At 39.4% G+C, this 17,485-nt stretch overlaps 1 protein-coding gene across 5 annotated transcripts in view; it reads left to right on the top strand.

Moving 5' to 3' along the window:
• Window positions 1-17,485, top strand: part of DACH2 (dachshund family transcription factor 2) — a 247,206-nt gene that overhangs the window by 48,437 nt on the left and 181,284 nt on the right. Inside the window, exon 1 of one of the 5 annotated variants that reach the window (XM_064670123.1) lies at window positions 15,267-15,298. The exons of the other annotated variants lie outside the window; for them this stretch is intronic. Within the exon in view, the coding sequence (XP_064526193.1) occupies window positions 15,282-15,298 (17 nt within the window). The 5' untranslated portion in view covers window positions 15,267-15,281. Of the gene's footprint in view, window positions 1-15,266; window positions 15,299-17,485 lie in introns of those variants that run through there. 5 annotated transcript variants of the gene reach the window in all.

Raw genomic sequence — 17,485 nt, 5'->3', positions numbered from 1 at the left:
AATCCTGGCCCTTGCACACAGGGTGCACTGAACACAGTTATGATAAAACAGTTGGCACTGACAACCTGGTGGCAATCACTGGAAACATCAGGGAGGGTGTCCCTGAGGCTGCAGGGACAGCACTTGGTCTCGTATTCCAAGGTGGATTTCCCTGGCACACTGTTCTTCTCAGCAGAATACACAACCTGACTGTAAACAAAGCCAGATCTCCTTCCCAAAAAGTACTCCTCAGGCTGGAAGTAATGCTCTTACAGAGCACTCCAGACCCGCTCGGTGGGGCAGAGGGACACTGAAGGAGACACTTGGTTTTGCAGATATTCCTGCAGAATTCCTGGGAATATGATCTGCAAAGGGCAGCTCGAGATCATCAGGGGGGCACAATAAAGAATCTTGTGTTGTAGTTCTGTATTTTACCTCTTAGCCTTTTACATAAGCAAGCAGAGCAACATCCTCTGCAAGTTTAAGGGGCTGCAAAATATATTTTGATTTAATAATCTCTTAAAATATCATTTCGAAAGCAAGTACTCTTAGAAACTTTGTTCTGGAATGTCCTTTAAGGTGCATCATTCTAGGCGTTTTCAATATTTTTAATTTCAGTTTGATATGTAGAATATGTGTACAGTGAAGTGTTCTTAGAGATAATTATAATAAAAACATTATGCTTCAGAAGATCTGTTTTAAAATGACTTGTAAGGAGGTTCACATTGACCTGTAGCTGATGTAGAATAAATATATATTTTATATATATATGTATATATACACACATATATATTTATATTATATATGTATATACACACAAATATATACATAAAATATATATGTATTTGTGTGTATATCTGCTTTATGATGTATCTAGAATACTTAATATTGAGATCTTTTTAATATAATTTTTACAACCAACTTCCTCGTTTTTTTTCTACACATGGAAAAGCTGATATATTTATCAGGAGTGTAAATGTATTATTAAATATAGGCTGACTCAACTAAGTCTTGGGGCCAAAATTTTCGATCTTAGGGAAAACATTAAGCATTGTAATGTCTGTGATACTGTGCATTCCCATAATTTGTTCGGTCTCTGATTTTCATAGAACTAGTAATTAGTAGTAAAACAATTGCAACTGCAGTATTTGGTAAACAGTGGTTTTCCTTGTGCAAGCATAGCTAGTTAGTGTAATTTCTACAAGAACAGCTATTTATAAAGTTAAACCGCTTTAAAATATAAATTTAGAAGTATGAACACATTTCAAGAAATCCAGTTGCCCTGATGGCAAATGGAATTCAGCCCAAAATTACAAGCAAGTGTAGCCATTGCCATTATGTTGAACAGTTGAGAGAAATTGCAAATGCAGTATAAAACCTCAGAAATTATTCCACAGAAATGACTGTAACACGTTGGGCAGCAATTTATTAGTTCAGATTTTTGTCCCAACTTTTCCCTGTGCCGTTTATTAAACGCCCTCAATATCTGAATACAGCTCTTGGGGTCCAACAGTCTGCAGGAGGATGTGTTGCTAAAATGAGGCAATGTGAGAGAAAGAGAGGTTAAAAAAATTGGGTATCAGCAAATAAATTAACACAGTTTTAAAAATGCATAAATTTCCTACAAATCAAGATTTTATTTGCTTTCAGCCTTCTGCTTTTTTTACTTTTTCTCCAAATGAAAGCTGGTTCCCAAACATGTCCATGACTCTTAGAGCCGAGAACTTTTATAAACTCTGCACAGTGTGAAATGTATGAAAAACCTCTGAACATTGGGAACACGGGACTTTGATAAGATTTGGATTTCAACAGTCCACCCGTGGGGGAAATTGGGAAATACTGAAAGCAGAGAGTGTATCAGCAGATAAGTGCAACCCTCTCCTTGTGCTTGTGCCTGTGTGTTGCTGTCTCAGCTTCTGACTCACTGGATTCTTCCTGAGAGATGAAACCACAGGCCTGACAGTTTAAGTGACAATTCTGTGTCAGTAATTGCTGCCCTGGCCCGTTAAATAATTTCATGTTAATTGTGGCACAAATGGGGAAGAAATTTAGTCACTGCAGGCTGTGTTGAAGACGTGCTTCAGGTGCACCCAATCTGTGTGACCTTTTCCTTGCTGTGGAAAGCCCGGGGTTTATTTTATTACCATCAGATTTCACTGTTGATACAATTTTCTGCATTTTGAAGGACTTTATGTTTTATTGAAATTTGATTTGGTGGAGGAGGATTGTATTATTCGTGTCAATTTTGTGTTTGGAAAGGATGATGATATTCATCCTTTGTTCATGTTGAACTTTAGCATGGGATCTTAAGCAGAGGGGGGAAGAATTGATTTGGGCACCTGAAAATCCTCACTTTGCTTCCTTTGTCCTCTTGAGCTCCAGCAGTGGCTGCCAGGGCAGAGAGGGACCAAGTTAGATGGGTCTGTCCTGTTGCACAATCCCATGAGAGGGCAAAGCCGTGGATAACAGTGGTGGCAAAAATTCATGTTTGAGGTGATATCTGTTCTGGTAGATGATAATTTCTGTTACCTGTTCTTTTAAACCTGTTATGAACTCAGTTTCTCTTGAGTCCTCTGGATCCTTAGAAGGTCCAAACCATCACAAATGGACCCTTATGAATATCTCCTTAAACATTGGGATCCCATCGTAGGTATCAGTATTGATTCCAAGCATTGTTGTTGTCTTAAGAAGAAAAAATGAGCATAAGGGGAAAAAATATAAAATCAAACCAATTTATCTCTTTAAAGACCTAAATGCTAATAAAGAAAAGCATAAACTCCTTTAATCAATCAAAGTTGTCACTGAAATGCTGTAGCTTGGGCAAAGGATAATGAAATTCTGTGGAATTTTCACTGTCTTCTAAGTACCAAATATAGATTAATATATAGTTCAAAACACTTTAATTTTTAAACTCTTGTCTTTCTTCTTCACCGCTGAAAAATTATTCTTGAAAAATAAAGAAACTGCCCTGTGGTCAAAGATAGTCTTAACTACCTGTCAATCAAAAGGAGAAGTTTGTTGAGACATTTAATTACAAGATAATGTAGTCATCAAAATCTCGTTGTGGTAACTGACAGCTCATTTTGGACTGAAAGCCTGCAGCTCCCTCCCCTGAGGTCAGAGATGTTCCGAGGTTAACGTAGTAATGACAAGTCCTTTATTATCACATTATGACATTGAAAAAAATTGCAATTATACTAATAAATTAATAACAGTAATAAAATGACAGTCATAATTGCATAATATACATGTTGTCAACGGCATTTTTGTTACATGGCTGGAATTCATATTTTATCTGCATATCTTACATTATATTAAATTTTCCCAGTGCAGTCCAGGAGTGTAGCGGCTCCTGAAATTTCTGAAAGCCTGGGCAGTTAAAGTAACTGTTGGAAATGCTGTAAGGCTTGAGTTGTTTTTAACATTTATGGATTAAAAAAATAAATAGTGGAATTGAAGAATTTCACACTCAACTGTAATTAAATATTAGAATTCTGGTTTTAGCAATATCCCTACAGTGTCTCTTATCAGATATAATACTGGATAAAAACCTGGATTAGACATGGACACTCAAACTGTTGCTTCTCAGTTCATAAAAAGAAACTTAAACCACACAAAGGCTCAAGTTTAAGTGCACACCGTGGGTCAGAGTGGTGGAACAGGGCTGGATCATCACACCTTCCATGATCAGCTCGAGCATGGGACCAGTGTTTTTGTACTTGTAGTGAAGTCAGTTTGTGCTGATTTAGTGTATTGCTCCATGAACTGGTGATGCCTCTGGTTTCCAACAAAGAATGTTCATTTTCCTCTGTAAACAGGGAATTTCATGGTGGGTTTTTATTCAGATCTTTAAAGACTGACTGTAGACTGGGGTAAAATTTGTGTGGACAGGACAAGGAAAGAGGATGGGGTCAAGATATTGCTGTTCTTATTTTGTTGCTGAATTGTCACAGCACTGGTAGAAATCAGAAATCTTCCAGTCTGATGTCTCCCCATGCATTCAGTTTGTGTACACCTTCAGAAGTCACAAGATTACCAAGCTCAGCACAGAGTTTCATTCATTTATCCATCAGCAGCAGGTTTTCTTCTGGTGCTAATAGAATTTTTTTCTGGTTTAATGTGACATCTCTCTGTCAGTTTAAAATTAATACCTGTCTGAGACACGTGCACTGAGGACAAGCACTCTCTCCTCTGGTTTTCTGGAGGGTCCACCCAAACTCTTGGGGTTCCTTGTAATTTTGCCCACGTTTTCACAGTGGCTTTGCTGTAGTTGGGAACAGCTTCCAGTGGTGTGGGGGTTGAGGCCTTTCACCTCTTCCCAAATCCTGCAGAGCATTGTCCTGATGTGCAGTATTTGTTTCAAAGTTCCACCTTCTGTTTTTTTGTGGATTAAACTCTGTGTAGCTTTTATCTCCAGCCTCTTTCCTTGTTTTATTTTCTTTTTCTGACAGAAAGTACCAGCAGTTTTTGTGACCTGTGGTGGTGGTTTGGTTAATTTGAGTTGGGTGCATTCTTGCTTCAATTCCACCCTCTCTTTTTCCTTCTGCTTCTTACCCAGATTTTCTTTGTTCACCAGCACAGCATTGTCATTGTCAGTGCTGTTAGGGAACCATAAGTAAAGGTTTAGGGTACAGTTGCAGTGAGACACTGTTATCTTAAGATACATCATAAATACTTCTTTTTTTCCTTTGCTTTGAGTTCCTTTGGAACCTCCTTGGAAGGAAGTGGCTCCCATTCCCCAGGCTGTTCTACAGGACTCCCTGGAAAAAGAACTGTTATTTGGGTTCAGGTTTTTTTTTTTTAATTTAAAATCTCTGTATCCTAGCAAGGAAAATACAAACTGATTTCTATAGAAAAATTTGATAATTTAGGTACTGCATGATTAACATTCACAACATCAGATTGACTCAAAAGCTTAAATGATTTGATTGTGTTTAGGTGAACTTGCAGAGGGAGAATTGACATATTTTTCATGACTTCAAAATAAGTTTCTTGGAAGGGTCTAACCCATACTTCATTTTTTGCATTAGATAACATTGTACAAACAAGAGAATTTAATGTTGAATAGTTACATGAGTTGTAAGTATTATGTTAGCTGACAAATTCCATAATATTTAGCTCAACAAATTTTAGAATGCAAAGAAAATAAAAAGTTAAAACTAATGTTACATTAATTTATTAATCTTCATTAGTCATATATTTCAACAATTCAAGTACAGTTTGCTCAATACAATTATTATTTTACTGTTCATGTCAGTTATTCTTCAGAGATAGTGATGAATATCAAATAATTCAGTTGAGAATGTTTCTCTTTAGTAATGGACAATTCGTGAGATTAAGGGGAAAGTTTTTATTTTTAAATTATCCGTTATTCCTAAATTTACTTTGTATCAGTGACAATTTCCTATTCCAACAAAACTTAAATGTGAAAGGTCCCTTTTTTGAAAGATAATTTGGGTTCAAAAGAAATGCAGCAGTGCAGTGATATCTACAAGTGTGTACATAGAGAAATAGAAAATTTCAGGAGTCAGGAGAGTCTTGGAAGTAGAGGAATGTGTTGAATCTCCTGAGATTTATTTGTGTCTGAAGGGACTTCACTCAGGAGATAGGATAATATTTTTAGATGCTGTTGTGAGGCTGAATTGTTAAATACACTGGGCTGGTCATGGTCATCATGAGAGGTTTCCATGGCCTCGACTCCTGCACTCACAGGTGTTGGGCCCCACCTGCACCAATATCCATGGAGATGAAGGACTTCCTTGGGTCTGCACTCAAAGGAACTTGGAGTTTTCAGGTGTTAGTTCAGCCTCAAGTTGGTGAGAGCCCACGTGTTGTGTCAGAGTCCACCATAAGGGATGTCATGGACTGCAAAAGAGACCCACCCCTAACTGGGAATTCCTAACTGGGAATACTGCCATTCCATATTCCAAATGACACTGAAGTGTGTGGAAGGAGATCCGCCTGGAACACGGGCACATCCTGAGCCTCGTGTTTCATTGGTTCATTGTACTGAGTCCCAGCCAGAAGCATTTGCTGTAGGCAGCTGCAGTCTGGTTCAGTGGCCTGTTCTGCTGTGGGGTTTGGTTTTGTTTTCCATGGGTACAGTGGTTCCAAGAGGAATGTGGCAGATAAACGGGCATTGCTGCCGGGTGCTTCCCGTGAGCCACAGCCTGATCCTGCTCTGCCTGTGGGTCATTCCAGCCCCACTTCAGGGGCACAGTGCTCTTCACATTTCAGGTGTGATGAGTTTCCTTATTGTTTTTTTATTTTTATTTTTTAAAAGGTGATGTTTTGCTGGTTTTGCCCAGCCCTGTTATTGCAGTTGTTCCATTTCACAAGAAGCCCAGTGAGCAGTTAGCAGGGACATTGCAAGAGTGCTCGGAATGTTTTGTAAGAGGGGGCCTGTCAAAGGCAGATAAACAGAAAGCTTCACCCAAATTTTAATGAGGAGATTTTTGTAAGCTCTGAAGAAATCAAAGGTCAGATGCATGTACAGACATTCAGTGATATTTTACTTCTTTTTCCTCCCAGTTGCTTTTTTGTACACTTTTGAAGGCTTTATAAGTGTGTGTTTTGATTTTAATTGTGGAATTTGCTTTCAGTTAATAAATTTGACATTTGCTTTAAACGTTCTCGTTTAATACGGGGAAGAAACGAACCTTGCTCAGGAATGTTTATCTAGAAACATACAGAGGACATGATGTTGTATGGCTGATACAAATATCTACAGATTAGAGAATTCTGTTCCATTGTAGGTGAGAAACTGCTTCTTTCTGTCAAAAACTGGTTGTTTCTGTCATGTGCTGTGTGCACGAGTCGGCTTTAGATGAGGTAGAATTTCAGTTATCGTTATCCATTGCTTTACTTGTGATTTATTTTATCCTTGTTACTCACATTCCTTTCCATCTGATCTGATCTTCCAGTATCTCCTTGTAGTTTCACTTTCTTATTTTGTTGGTTTAATTTCTCTTTCTCCCTGTCCTGTTTGGTCCAAGGAGTCCTTTATTTAGTGGACAGCTTTGGTGATAGTGTGAAAAGTCTGGTCCTTGGAGTACACTGAGGGTGTACAAATCATCAGCAGGACAGATCATGTCACCACCTTTCTCATACATAACTCTACCAGTTAATGTGAATAGTTTTCTGTCTGGAAGGAGGAAGACACAAAAAAAAAGAAACCAGAATGTAAAATAAACCTTTTTTTTCACCCCAAACCGAGACTGCTCCCCCCTTCCTTTTTTTCCCCCAGACTCAGTTTGGTGCTTGCGATGCCATCTCCAGTCAGTTTTGAGTTCTAAGATGAGGACATTGGATGCTTTTCCTTGGCTTTCAAGTCATTCACCTTTAATTCCTGAACTGCAATTAGAAATAAACTTTTTTCTTGCCCCTACTTTTTGCATCCTAGGGTAGCAATTAAGAAGCCCCGGGTGAAGAGGTGACCATTTTCTCCAACTCTATTACTCTGACTGATGGAGCCATTAGATAAAGGCAAACTAATTCTTTATTACCTGCCTGGCTCATTTCTGCACTTTGCCCTGGAGAAGAGCTGCATAAAAGATCAGTGTGTTATTGAAAACTCCTGAGCAAATATTGAGCAACTTGCTGGGTCACTCAGGTAATGGCAGGATTTCGTGGCAGTGCAGTGTGGACACGGGAGTGTTTGGGTAAATACGTGGTGAGAAACTGTGGGATGGTGGAGCTGGAGTAGGATGGCTTTGGGAAAGAGGAGCTGAGAACACTTTGTATATGATAAATACGCTTATAATTAGCAAGATCATTAGCATGGACACCATGTACTTAAGTATTCACAAAGAAGTCTTTAAGCTAAGCAGTTAGCTCCACAATGAAGGGAAGAGACAAAATGAATTATATCCAGCTGAATAAGCTTTTCAGAATCTCCAAGGAGGTGACTTGTCTGTTGATGGCCAGTGGGGGTCGAAGAGTGAAATAATTACTTAACAGCATGTAAACAATGTGAGATGTGAAGTGTGCATTTTTTTCCTTTTCTTTTTCTTTTCCCTTTTTTTTTTCATTGAGAGAGTTTCTTGTTGCGATGGCTCCACTGGGACAAGCAGCAGAGAAATTTGATTAAATGGATGCCTGGGGTCATGACCCTGTCTAAACATGCTGCAGCTCTCAGCATTAATCAAAGAATGTTAAAAAAAAAATTTCTGACCTTGCTGCATATGAGTATTGGTGAGCTGTGAATGCAGGCGGGATGGAGCCAGGCTGTGTGAGCGCCCTGCTCACAAAGGGGACGGAGGAGGAGGCAGCTTTCAAGGACAATGGCAACCCATCATGTTGTTCCAGTTCTTGTTATGGGACTTTCATGTGCTGATAGCCCAGCAGCAGCCAAGTTGGGAGATCCCATTAGGATGCGGTTGGGAATGCAGTTTTTTGTTAAGGATTGCTGCTGCTTGAACCCTGAGCATGGAAAATATTTACAGCTCAGAGGTACATGGGAGACCCGTGGGTTCAGAAGGGCTCTTGGCTGCCTCCCCTCAGTTTAATGGATCTGAAAGTACAGAAGAAACAACTCTCCTCTGGAGGAGTAGCCAGGATTAATATAATGCTTATTGTTTAAGTGTGGATTCTTAAAGAGTTCTTGCAGTAGCAGGGTGAAAGGTCGTGGTTTTTACTGAGCAAATTACAAAGTAATACAGGTTCCAAGAAGTCAGAAAGTGAGATGTGGTCATAAGTCCACAAGTGGTTTTTTATAACTTACAAAAGTCTGGATTCCTACCTGAAACTCCTGATCCATTTGGTTTAGCCCTCAGTACCAGCTATTCTCATTGCAGGCAGGAATATTTGCCAAGTCAATCAAGTCTCATTAATGTCCAGTTTTGAAAACAGTCCAAGACAGGGATAGATCTTTCATCAATTTTTAAATTATTTAACTGGGCATTGAAGCAGTGTAATCTCAGGAGGACATTGGTGTGTTACCCGTTTTCCTGCTGTACAGTGGGATGTTGCTGCTCTAAAATGAATTTTGCAGTATTTCATTGTGGTTTTCACTTGTATTGGATGATGAGGAAGACACTGCATGAAGAACAGAATTATGCATAAAATCACAGAATCAGAAACTGGACCCTGGTTAGTAGAAATCTATATTTTGAATTGCAGTTTGCCCTCCTTTCACAGGTATTTAATGGCAGTGCAGTGTAGGTAACCCAGGTACACCTGGAAACTTAATTTCACTTAGAGGTAAAGGTACATGGGTTGCTTTTTACAAGACATAGGACTTAAAATTTATATTCCACTCTCACCCAAGTTCCACTCTCTACTGATTGGATACTTGTTTTTAAGAGAAATCAGTAAAATACATAGAATCTACTTGCACTTAATCTGAGCATGATTTATGAGAAAGTAAAATGCTACACTGGCACAGACCTTGATTTTTGAAGAAGGTGAGAGGAAAGGGAGATGATTGACACCATATTAGAGGAATTTGGTCTTTCTGTCTGTTGTTCTGCCTACTGGAGTCACTATTAAGAAAAGATTCTCATTAATGGGAGCAGCTCCATACATTTACGTGTTGGATTCTGATCAACAACAAATGATTAGAAACTATTAAACTATAAACAGATGTAAATAATGTGAATATATGTGTAGAGCATCTCTATGAAGGAAATACCCCTGAGTTTGAGAACACCTGAAATAGCTGGATAGGGAAAAGGGGTAGTGGGGATCTCATTTAGTGCTGCAGCAAAGCCATTGGGAGCTGTAGAAACCTTCAGCTGAAATTTTAAGTTTATTTTCTGAGTGTACTGATTCATCCTGGAACATTGACCTGCATTCACTGGTTTTGGTGTCATAATTTGCCTGAAAGGCCTGACAGGCCAGTTTTCAGCAGAGCTGTACTGTGCACGTCACCGTGATCAAAAACCTTGAAAAGCAAACCAGGCACTTGAATTTCGGGATTATGAACTAATAACATATGAAGATCACTTTAAAAGATCCTGTATGAAACCTCAGGCAAATTGCCTCTTGTGAGACCTGCAAGAACCCCCAGTTTTAGAAAGGTTTTGAATTACAATGTAAATCACTGATGGTAAAGCCCAAGCTGGTGTATTTGTCACTGCCTCCTGCATGGCCCAGTCAAAGGAGATCAGTAACACAGGGGTGATTGTTACCAGTATTTTTGTTACTCTTCTTGGCCTTCCTGGTTTTAGCTCCTGCCTTCTTTGAAATTCCTTCCTGAAGAACAAAAAAACATTCTCTTAGCTCTGGGCCTGCCCTCAAAAGGCAATAATTCCTTCTCGAAATTCACTGATTGAAAGAAATGTAACCTTTAAAAAGGAACCATCAATGCCAGTGAATTGGTTTCTTTGAGGTGAAACCGTGGAGAACTTGGAGGTGCCATTTTTGACAGTGGTCTTTGCTTGTTGATGCAGGATTGAGTCAAAAATCACCAGAGATAGGCTTGGATTTTCCAAAGAAAACCCATTGTTCCTGCTGAAACCAGAGGCAGTATATAATATTGTTCTTGCCTTATAAAGAAAAGAGTTAGTACAGCAGCAAGTGCTTCTCAAAAGCCCACCTCAGTTTCCCACCTTTTGAGCTTTTTTGGACTCCTTGGAGAGGTTTGGCCTTGGCTAAAGGCAAGTTTTTGGGTGTGCCACGATGGGCCCCAGTACTTACTGTGTGAGAGAGAATAATTAAGTTGAAAAATTTTTCTTTTATCCCAGCATCCTAAAATTTCCATCTGCCAAAGGCATGATTGTTACCCCCAATCTCCTGAGGGTCCTTTTGTCTGAGCCCTTCTACTGGGGGACAGGGTTCAGGTACTTAAACTGCACTTCAGTGTGTTTGATTTGGTGCAGATAATCCCAGAATTTCTCAAATTACAACACTTCAAGGATAAATATTTCATAATTACAACTTGTGAAAAGTTTTAGGGTTTTTTTTGATAAACATTCCTGATTTTTTAGCTTTACCTTTTGCTGCTTTTTGCCTGGATTTTGGCTGGTACTCACCATGTATTTCTGTAATTGCCTGCATTTATCTTCAAGAGATGAGGCAGGGGGTGGCTGCTGTTGGACTGAAGGTGAGCGAGGTCATTGTGTTCATGCCAGGCTGTTTGTATTTTTATAATTACAGTGCAGAAGAGTTGTTTTGTTCGTTACAGAGCAGGTTATTCTTACATAAATTCCTTTCTGTGAATGGTGCTGAAAAGGAATTAAAATCATCACACGTCAGTGTCTTTTTACCATTTCCCCATGACACTCATAACACGTTATGCCATAACTAACTCTTGAGACTCTTTAATATATAATAATTATAATTACATAATTTAAAAAAAATAATTTAGAAAACTCCATTTTAATTCACTTTGAAAACAGCAGTTTATGCTGTAAAACAACCTAAATGGCCAGTGACTTTTAAATATCTTTATTTAGCTATGCTAAACATAATTTGTGTCATTAAAGCTGAAAATTCTTATATCTTAACAAAAATTTTTTGCACAAAGTGCATATTTTTGTCTAATAAAAGTAGAAGAGGAAAAGATGGCCACATCTCAAGTTATACACATGCTTTAAGATTAATTTAATGTGGGTTTTTTAGCAAAATTAGCAGCTCGAATAGGAGTTACCTGGTTAAAAAGAATGTATTTATGAAAGTGTTTATTGTAGGTTAAGAAAAAACATAATAGTAGTCAGTAAAATGGTTTAGATAATAGCATTTTTCAGAGATTAGTCTTCACAGTGTTTCACATCGTGGTACTGTGCTTTGAAGCTTTACTGTAAACATTTTTTGGGATATGCAAATAAAGAAGAACAAGCATAACTAATCACAGTTTTTAACCAGGACTGGTAGTTGGTCTCACCAAGGGCAAAACATTGTGTGACTCTGTCTCTAGAATGGTATGGGGAGGTAAATAGTGCAGAATTTGATTAAAATAGAGTGATTCCTATAAATTTCATAGTTTCAAAGTACATATAAGACCCACATCTGTGTGTCTTTGTAGTCTTTGTACACACATGCAAATACAGAGCCTGGAAGCCACGATTCTTAACACTCGTGTGTTTATCCAGATATTAAAAGGAACTTCATGAAAAGCGTACTTTCAACAAAATATTTTGTTAAAAAAAAGTTAAATTTGTTCGTCATTCTCACTAAAAACAATTCTACAGTAAATATTTTAAGTAAGTTTCTTAGGGAACACAATGGGCCACGGAGACTCCAGTCCCAGTGACAGCACTAAAAGGCACTGCTCGATTTATGAGAGCTCTCTGTTTACCCAAGAATGTAGAAATTTCCCTTTCTAAATGGGACAGCCTTATCTTTATTATTCCAGTGCCTTTTAGTTTACAGTCCTGCTGTAAGCAATGTTTCAGGAGCCTGCTTCAGGATTCCCAAATAAATGAACAGCCAGAATTAATGCTCACTGCCAGCAATCTACATTTTATATATGGTGTGATTGAATGGAAGCCTTGCTGAGCAGCACAAAAGAAAAATGACGGTGGCACTTTATTGATACAGAATTTATGTGATAACAGAAGGTAAATTGAGCTTCTGAAAATAAACCTTGTTTACAAATCCAGGGGTTTTTATTTGAAAACACAAACCAAACCAGGATGGCAGTGAAAATCCAGGTCTGGTCACATCCAAGAAGCCACCCCCTCTTCTTTTTCATCAAATATGTGTCAGAATGGATATCATTGTTCATCATATTTACTCAGTTCATGCAGACACAACCACTCTGCCCACAGTGTGGCTGGTTTGTGCCTGTCTGTCACTGGGAGTGGGACTAAACCCAGTGTTTTATTTGCAAAAAGCAGCATAACCCAAGCGGGCTGATGGAATCGCGTGGTCCGTGTCCGGATGTCCCCAGGAAGTGTCACTTCCATGCCTTAAATACGGACCAGGGACTTTGTGTGCACCAGAAAAGTTTTCAATATGTCCTGCCCAGAGTAACTGGAAAAGCAGCTGAGTTCCAGCACAGGCACTGTTTTCTCCCCAAGATAAAACTCTCCCAGGGCAGCAGCTGATGGAGCTGAGGCGACGTGTGCTGTTTCCATCTTCAGATAACAATCTGATAAAGAAAGCAGCTGATGTAAGTTAAAACACAGTGTACTATTTATATGCTAAAAATAACATTTGGAATGCTTTTGTGTTGAGTTATCTTGGCTGTCTTGAGCAGCAATTAATAATTTATTCTGCCTTTCTTAATCTGCTTTTCTGTCTTTTTATCAATGGATCTTCATTGGAAAAACCACTGTGACAAGTCAGTAAGATGCTGGGATTTGATACATTCTTTAACTGAGAGGTGTTTCTCTGTTTTAAGCACACTGCTACTGCAGCTGAAATTCTACTTAATGTGCTTTTCTCAGTCCTGTTTTGTTTACTCTTGTGTGTGACTGTTTCCCTCTTCCACCTCCTTCTTCATCAAATAACCCATCATTCTCCAGGGTGAACCTTAAAAAACCCACTACAAACCCCCTCAATCACCACCCCAAACAAAAAGAAACCAACCCAAACCCCAACCCCAAGGGTTGCTGAACTAAACTGATGGTTATGGCTCATTTAGGGAAAGATTTTGGCTGTGGAATGAGGTATTCAGCCAATAAATTGTCTGTTGTTTTTATGTACAAGGGAGTTAGGTTCCTATGGTAAGTTTTTATTTTTTGAGATGATTTAAATAAAACAAAATTTAGAATTGATCAGATTTTTACCTCTAAATGTTTATTTTTACACTAAATTTTTAGCAATGTTGAGTAATGTTTATTTTTCCTCTGAATTTTTGTTTGAAGTTTTGTCATGTGTTGTAGAAATGCAGTATTGTTTTAAAGCTGATGAGAGGCCCATGGTTTAAAAAATTCTAATTTGAACACAAAGTCTCAAGTGCCAAAAATCAGTGATAACCAGGTTGCTGCTCTCGGGAGACTGAAACTTAAGTTTATATCCTCAGCCACACTTTTAAATACGGAAAAGCTTTCACCTGATGTTATAACGTTGTCATTTTGTGCATTTTCATTACTTTTTAGGGTTTATATCAGTTGTAGAAAATCAGTAAAACATTCCATGTGTTTGCCTAACGTGGCTTTTCCCAGGCCACTGAACCAGGTGCTGGATGAGGCCGTGCAGCACCAGGCTGTGGGTGAATTCAAACTGGGGCTCATCCCAACCTCTCCCGGGCCATCCCTGCGTCCACGAGGCTCCTGCCTTACAGCCCAACTTCAGATGTTTGTCTTCCCCTAATTAGATCCCCGTAATCCATTCAGCCAGGCTGTGACTGTCCCTTGTCCTCGTTGGCTGGGGCCAGACAATGAGCACAAAGATACAGTCGGACTCGTTTTCTCATTATTGATTTCACGCACCAGCTGGCAGCTGTTGGAGCTTGTTCGTTTTTATAACCCTCTGGGCAACTTTTTAAAAGTACTTTTCTTTGGCCATCTGCTAAATGCAATTGGTTTAATAATTAAAGACTCGCCATCCCTTTTCAGAGAAATACAAATGCAGTTTCTGCAGCTGAGAGAGTTGGGTGGTTTTGTTTTAAGCAAAGGTGGGATGGTTCTGTCAGCGGCGCGGCCGCTGCTCCTGGAGGATCCCATCGCTCATGTTAATAAGGGGATAAAAAAAGGGAGCTTCTCTCTGGGTTTGTTTCACACCAGCTCAGCACAGGGGGTTGTGTCCAAGCTCTGCCTGTTTTTAAGTCCTGAGAATTCCCAGTCCTTGTGTTTGTAGGATTCAGGGAAAACCTCTCCACTAAGTGTGTAAAAGCAGCACATTTCAGTCTGAACTGGGCATCAAGGGAATAAGGACGAGAAGCAGTTGGAAGTGTTTTGTCAGTGCTTTGGGATCACCATCTGCCTCCTCCCTGCCTGGGGTTGGGACAGCACAGACCCCTCAGCACAAACTGGAGACCAAACTCCTGGAAACCATAAAAACTTGTTATTTTCTGAGACTTTCAACTTCTTTCTTTCTTTCCCTTTGCTGAAGTGATGTTGAGTGAGATGCCAGTGTCTGTCTTACTGGGACTAATTTGAGATACAAAATTATAAGTAGCATGTTAAAAGTTGTTCCTAAAAAAACCAAAGTGCTTTCTAAAAGTAAAAGCAGAGACAGTAGGTCACTGATACGAATGGATCCCTTGGAGCCCCTGGATTTTCCATGCAGTGTGCTTCATAGGCAGGATGTGTAAAAAAGATCCAACCTTAGTTTGAACTCATCTTTATGCTATGATTAGATCTAAACTTTCCCATGATTCCTTCAAAAAGGGCTGCTGAAAAATCCTTCTGTTTACCAAACAGTTTACCATTTGTTTCAGATGTACCTCAAAGCTGACCTGGAGGATTACTCTCATGAGAGGTGAAAAAGGGTAATTCATTTTTTATGTTCCTTTAATCTTGGAATTCTTTCAAGAACTCGCCGTGCAGGAATCGGTGCATTTTATTTTACTACTGCATCATTTATTCTTTGCTTCACAATGTACACTTAACAGAACTGGTTAGAAATGCATGTGGAAGAGGAAAGCCTATCAGAAATTGTCAGGGTTTTTTAATACCATTGAATAAGACTCTTTTCTACAGAATGAAAAAGGAAATAGTCATGTGTTTTCTTAATAAGATGAAAGATATCTGTGTTTGCTTTGAGATTTTTATGTTTGTTTGTTTTAAAAGTATTCCCATCTTTAATATTTTTGTACTTTACAAACATAATCTTGTTCCAGACAGCTGTGATCTCTGGTCCCTTCTAATTCCTAAAGTAGACAAGAGCAAGTCAAATTTTCCAGAGTATCTGGCTAAATATCCCCTGAAATATAATTGAACTGAAAGTGAATGCTTACAGTAAAAGTTCAGATTAGAGTGCAAAGTTTGCATGAGAAATTCCTTTCTTGAACTTAATCCTGTGGTGGTTTTCATACAGAGCATTCTCATCATAGATTTCATGGTTGTAGTATTTTTTTAGATTGCAACAAGTCTGCCCTAAGCTGTGTAAACCTCGCTGTGTTTCACGTAGGTATTTCTCTTTCAAACAAACTCCTCACTTCTCTTCATTTTCTGCTGCTTAATTTCAGGAGCTGAGTCTCAGTGAGGCTGTTAATTACAAGCCCGTCAGACTGTATGGAAATGGGAAAAGGGCAGAGGAGATAAATACAATTTCTTGTATTTGTTGAGCTCGCACAGTTGACAAAACCAGTGACAGCTGAACAAAGCGCGTTTGGGTCAATGATGTTTCTCTTTAGTAGGTTCGAATGATTCTTCCTTGAATGCCCTAAACCTCTTGAAGTGTTTCACAATACTCTGTATAGTTGCTTTGAAGTGTCCTTTTCCTGTGCTAAGTTTAGTTCCAAATGAACTGCGGGTGGATGAATGGCCGATAGGCCCCGGCAGGGAATTCAGGCAGGGAATGGAGCTCGGGATCAGTGCGGGAGCTGCACTGCAGGCTCTCCTGGGCACAGCTCTGCCCTGGGGAGAAATCACATCAAATCCTTCATTGTGGGAACCACTGCATTTGATTTTATTGAAATACAGCGAATGCTCCTTGATTTGCCCCTAAATAGTGTTTGCGTTCACTGAGGAGAGCAGAGACACTGCTCATCATCTTCCTCTCAGTGCCGATCCCTGCAGACCAACGAATGCTGCCTTGTTTCTGGAATCTTTGTGGAGAGGTTAGGAATGAGAATTCTTAAAAAAACACCTCTCCCCTTAGTCCCTACTTGGGGGCTGCACCCCATTCCTAGAGAGAGTAGTGCAGACGCCCTGGAGAGGGTTTGTGGTGCAAAGGCACTGTAGGTCTGAACCTCGTGAGCAAGTGGGTTTATTGGGTTATTTGGTTATTTTACACCCAACTTTTTTCATTGTACAGAAAGCAAATTCTTCCCCAGAAATAATACAGGCCAGAAATAAGCTCAGGGTCTGTAAAAGGAAGTCGTCCTAAAATGCATTCATGTGTTTGCAGTTCCCAGGATAAATATTTTTGTTCGTGCTAAGCAGTGATGTGACATTGGTACAAATTCTGAAAGCAAGAAATGGCATTTCACAAGTTATTTTTTGTTTGGCTTTTTTCCCCTTTTTTCCTTCTGACAGAACTTTACCCAGATTTTTTTCCTCTGAAGTGGCTTTGTGGTTGCAGGACTGGGGGAGTGTGTGACAGGCGGGTTTTGCTGGGATGTGGTTACAGACAGCTGTCTGCTTCTGGAAATGGACTTCTGGCTTCGAGGTGGGGTTTGAAATGGATGTTGACATGTGGGAATTAATCCAGTTTGTCACATACATTGGAGTGTGGCAGAGAGTGAGTTTTTCCCCCCTCTTCAGGCTGACCCGGATAATAAAAATACAGGCAGAGTTTTCTTGTGCTGCAGCTTCAGTCGTTATGTCGTTCCTTAACTGCCCCCCTTTGGAGATGCCTCCCTTGCTGCTGCAGGACTCTGCATTGTGGTTCCAAAGAAAAAGGTGAAAGGATTCATTCTCCCCTAAAATGTGCATTTTTGTCCCATGCCATTGATTGCTTTCAGAGGGTGAGCCAGAAAGGATTCATGTCTCTGTAAAGATTGTCGGTAAAA

This window comes from Pseudopipra pipra, chromosome 13, assembly GCF_036250125.1.
Source record: "Pseudopipra pipra isolate bDixPip1 chromosome 13, bDixPip1.hap1, whole genome shotgun sequence".
NCBI classification, from domain to species: domain Eukaryota; kingdom Metazoa; phylum Chordata; class Aves; order Passeriformes; family Pipridae; genus Pseudopipra; species Pseudopipra pipra.
Note: the sequence above shows the minus strand (reverse complement) of the source record. Positions and strands in the feature narration are given on the sequence as shown.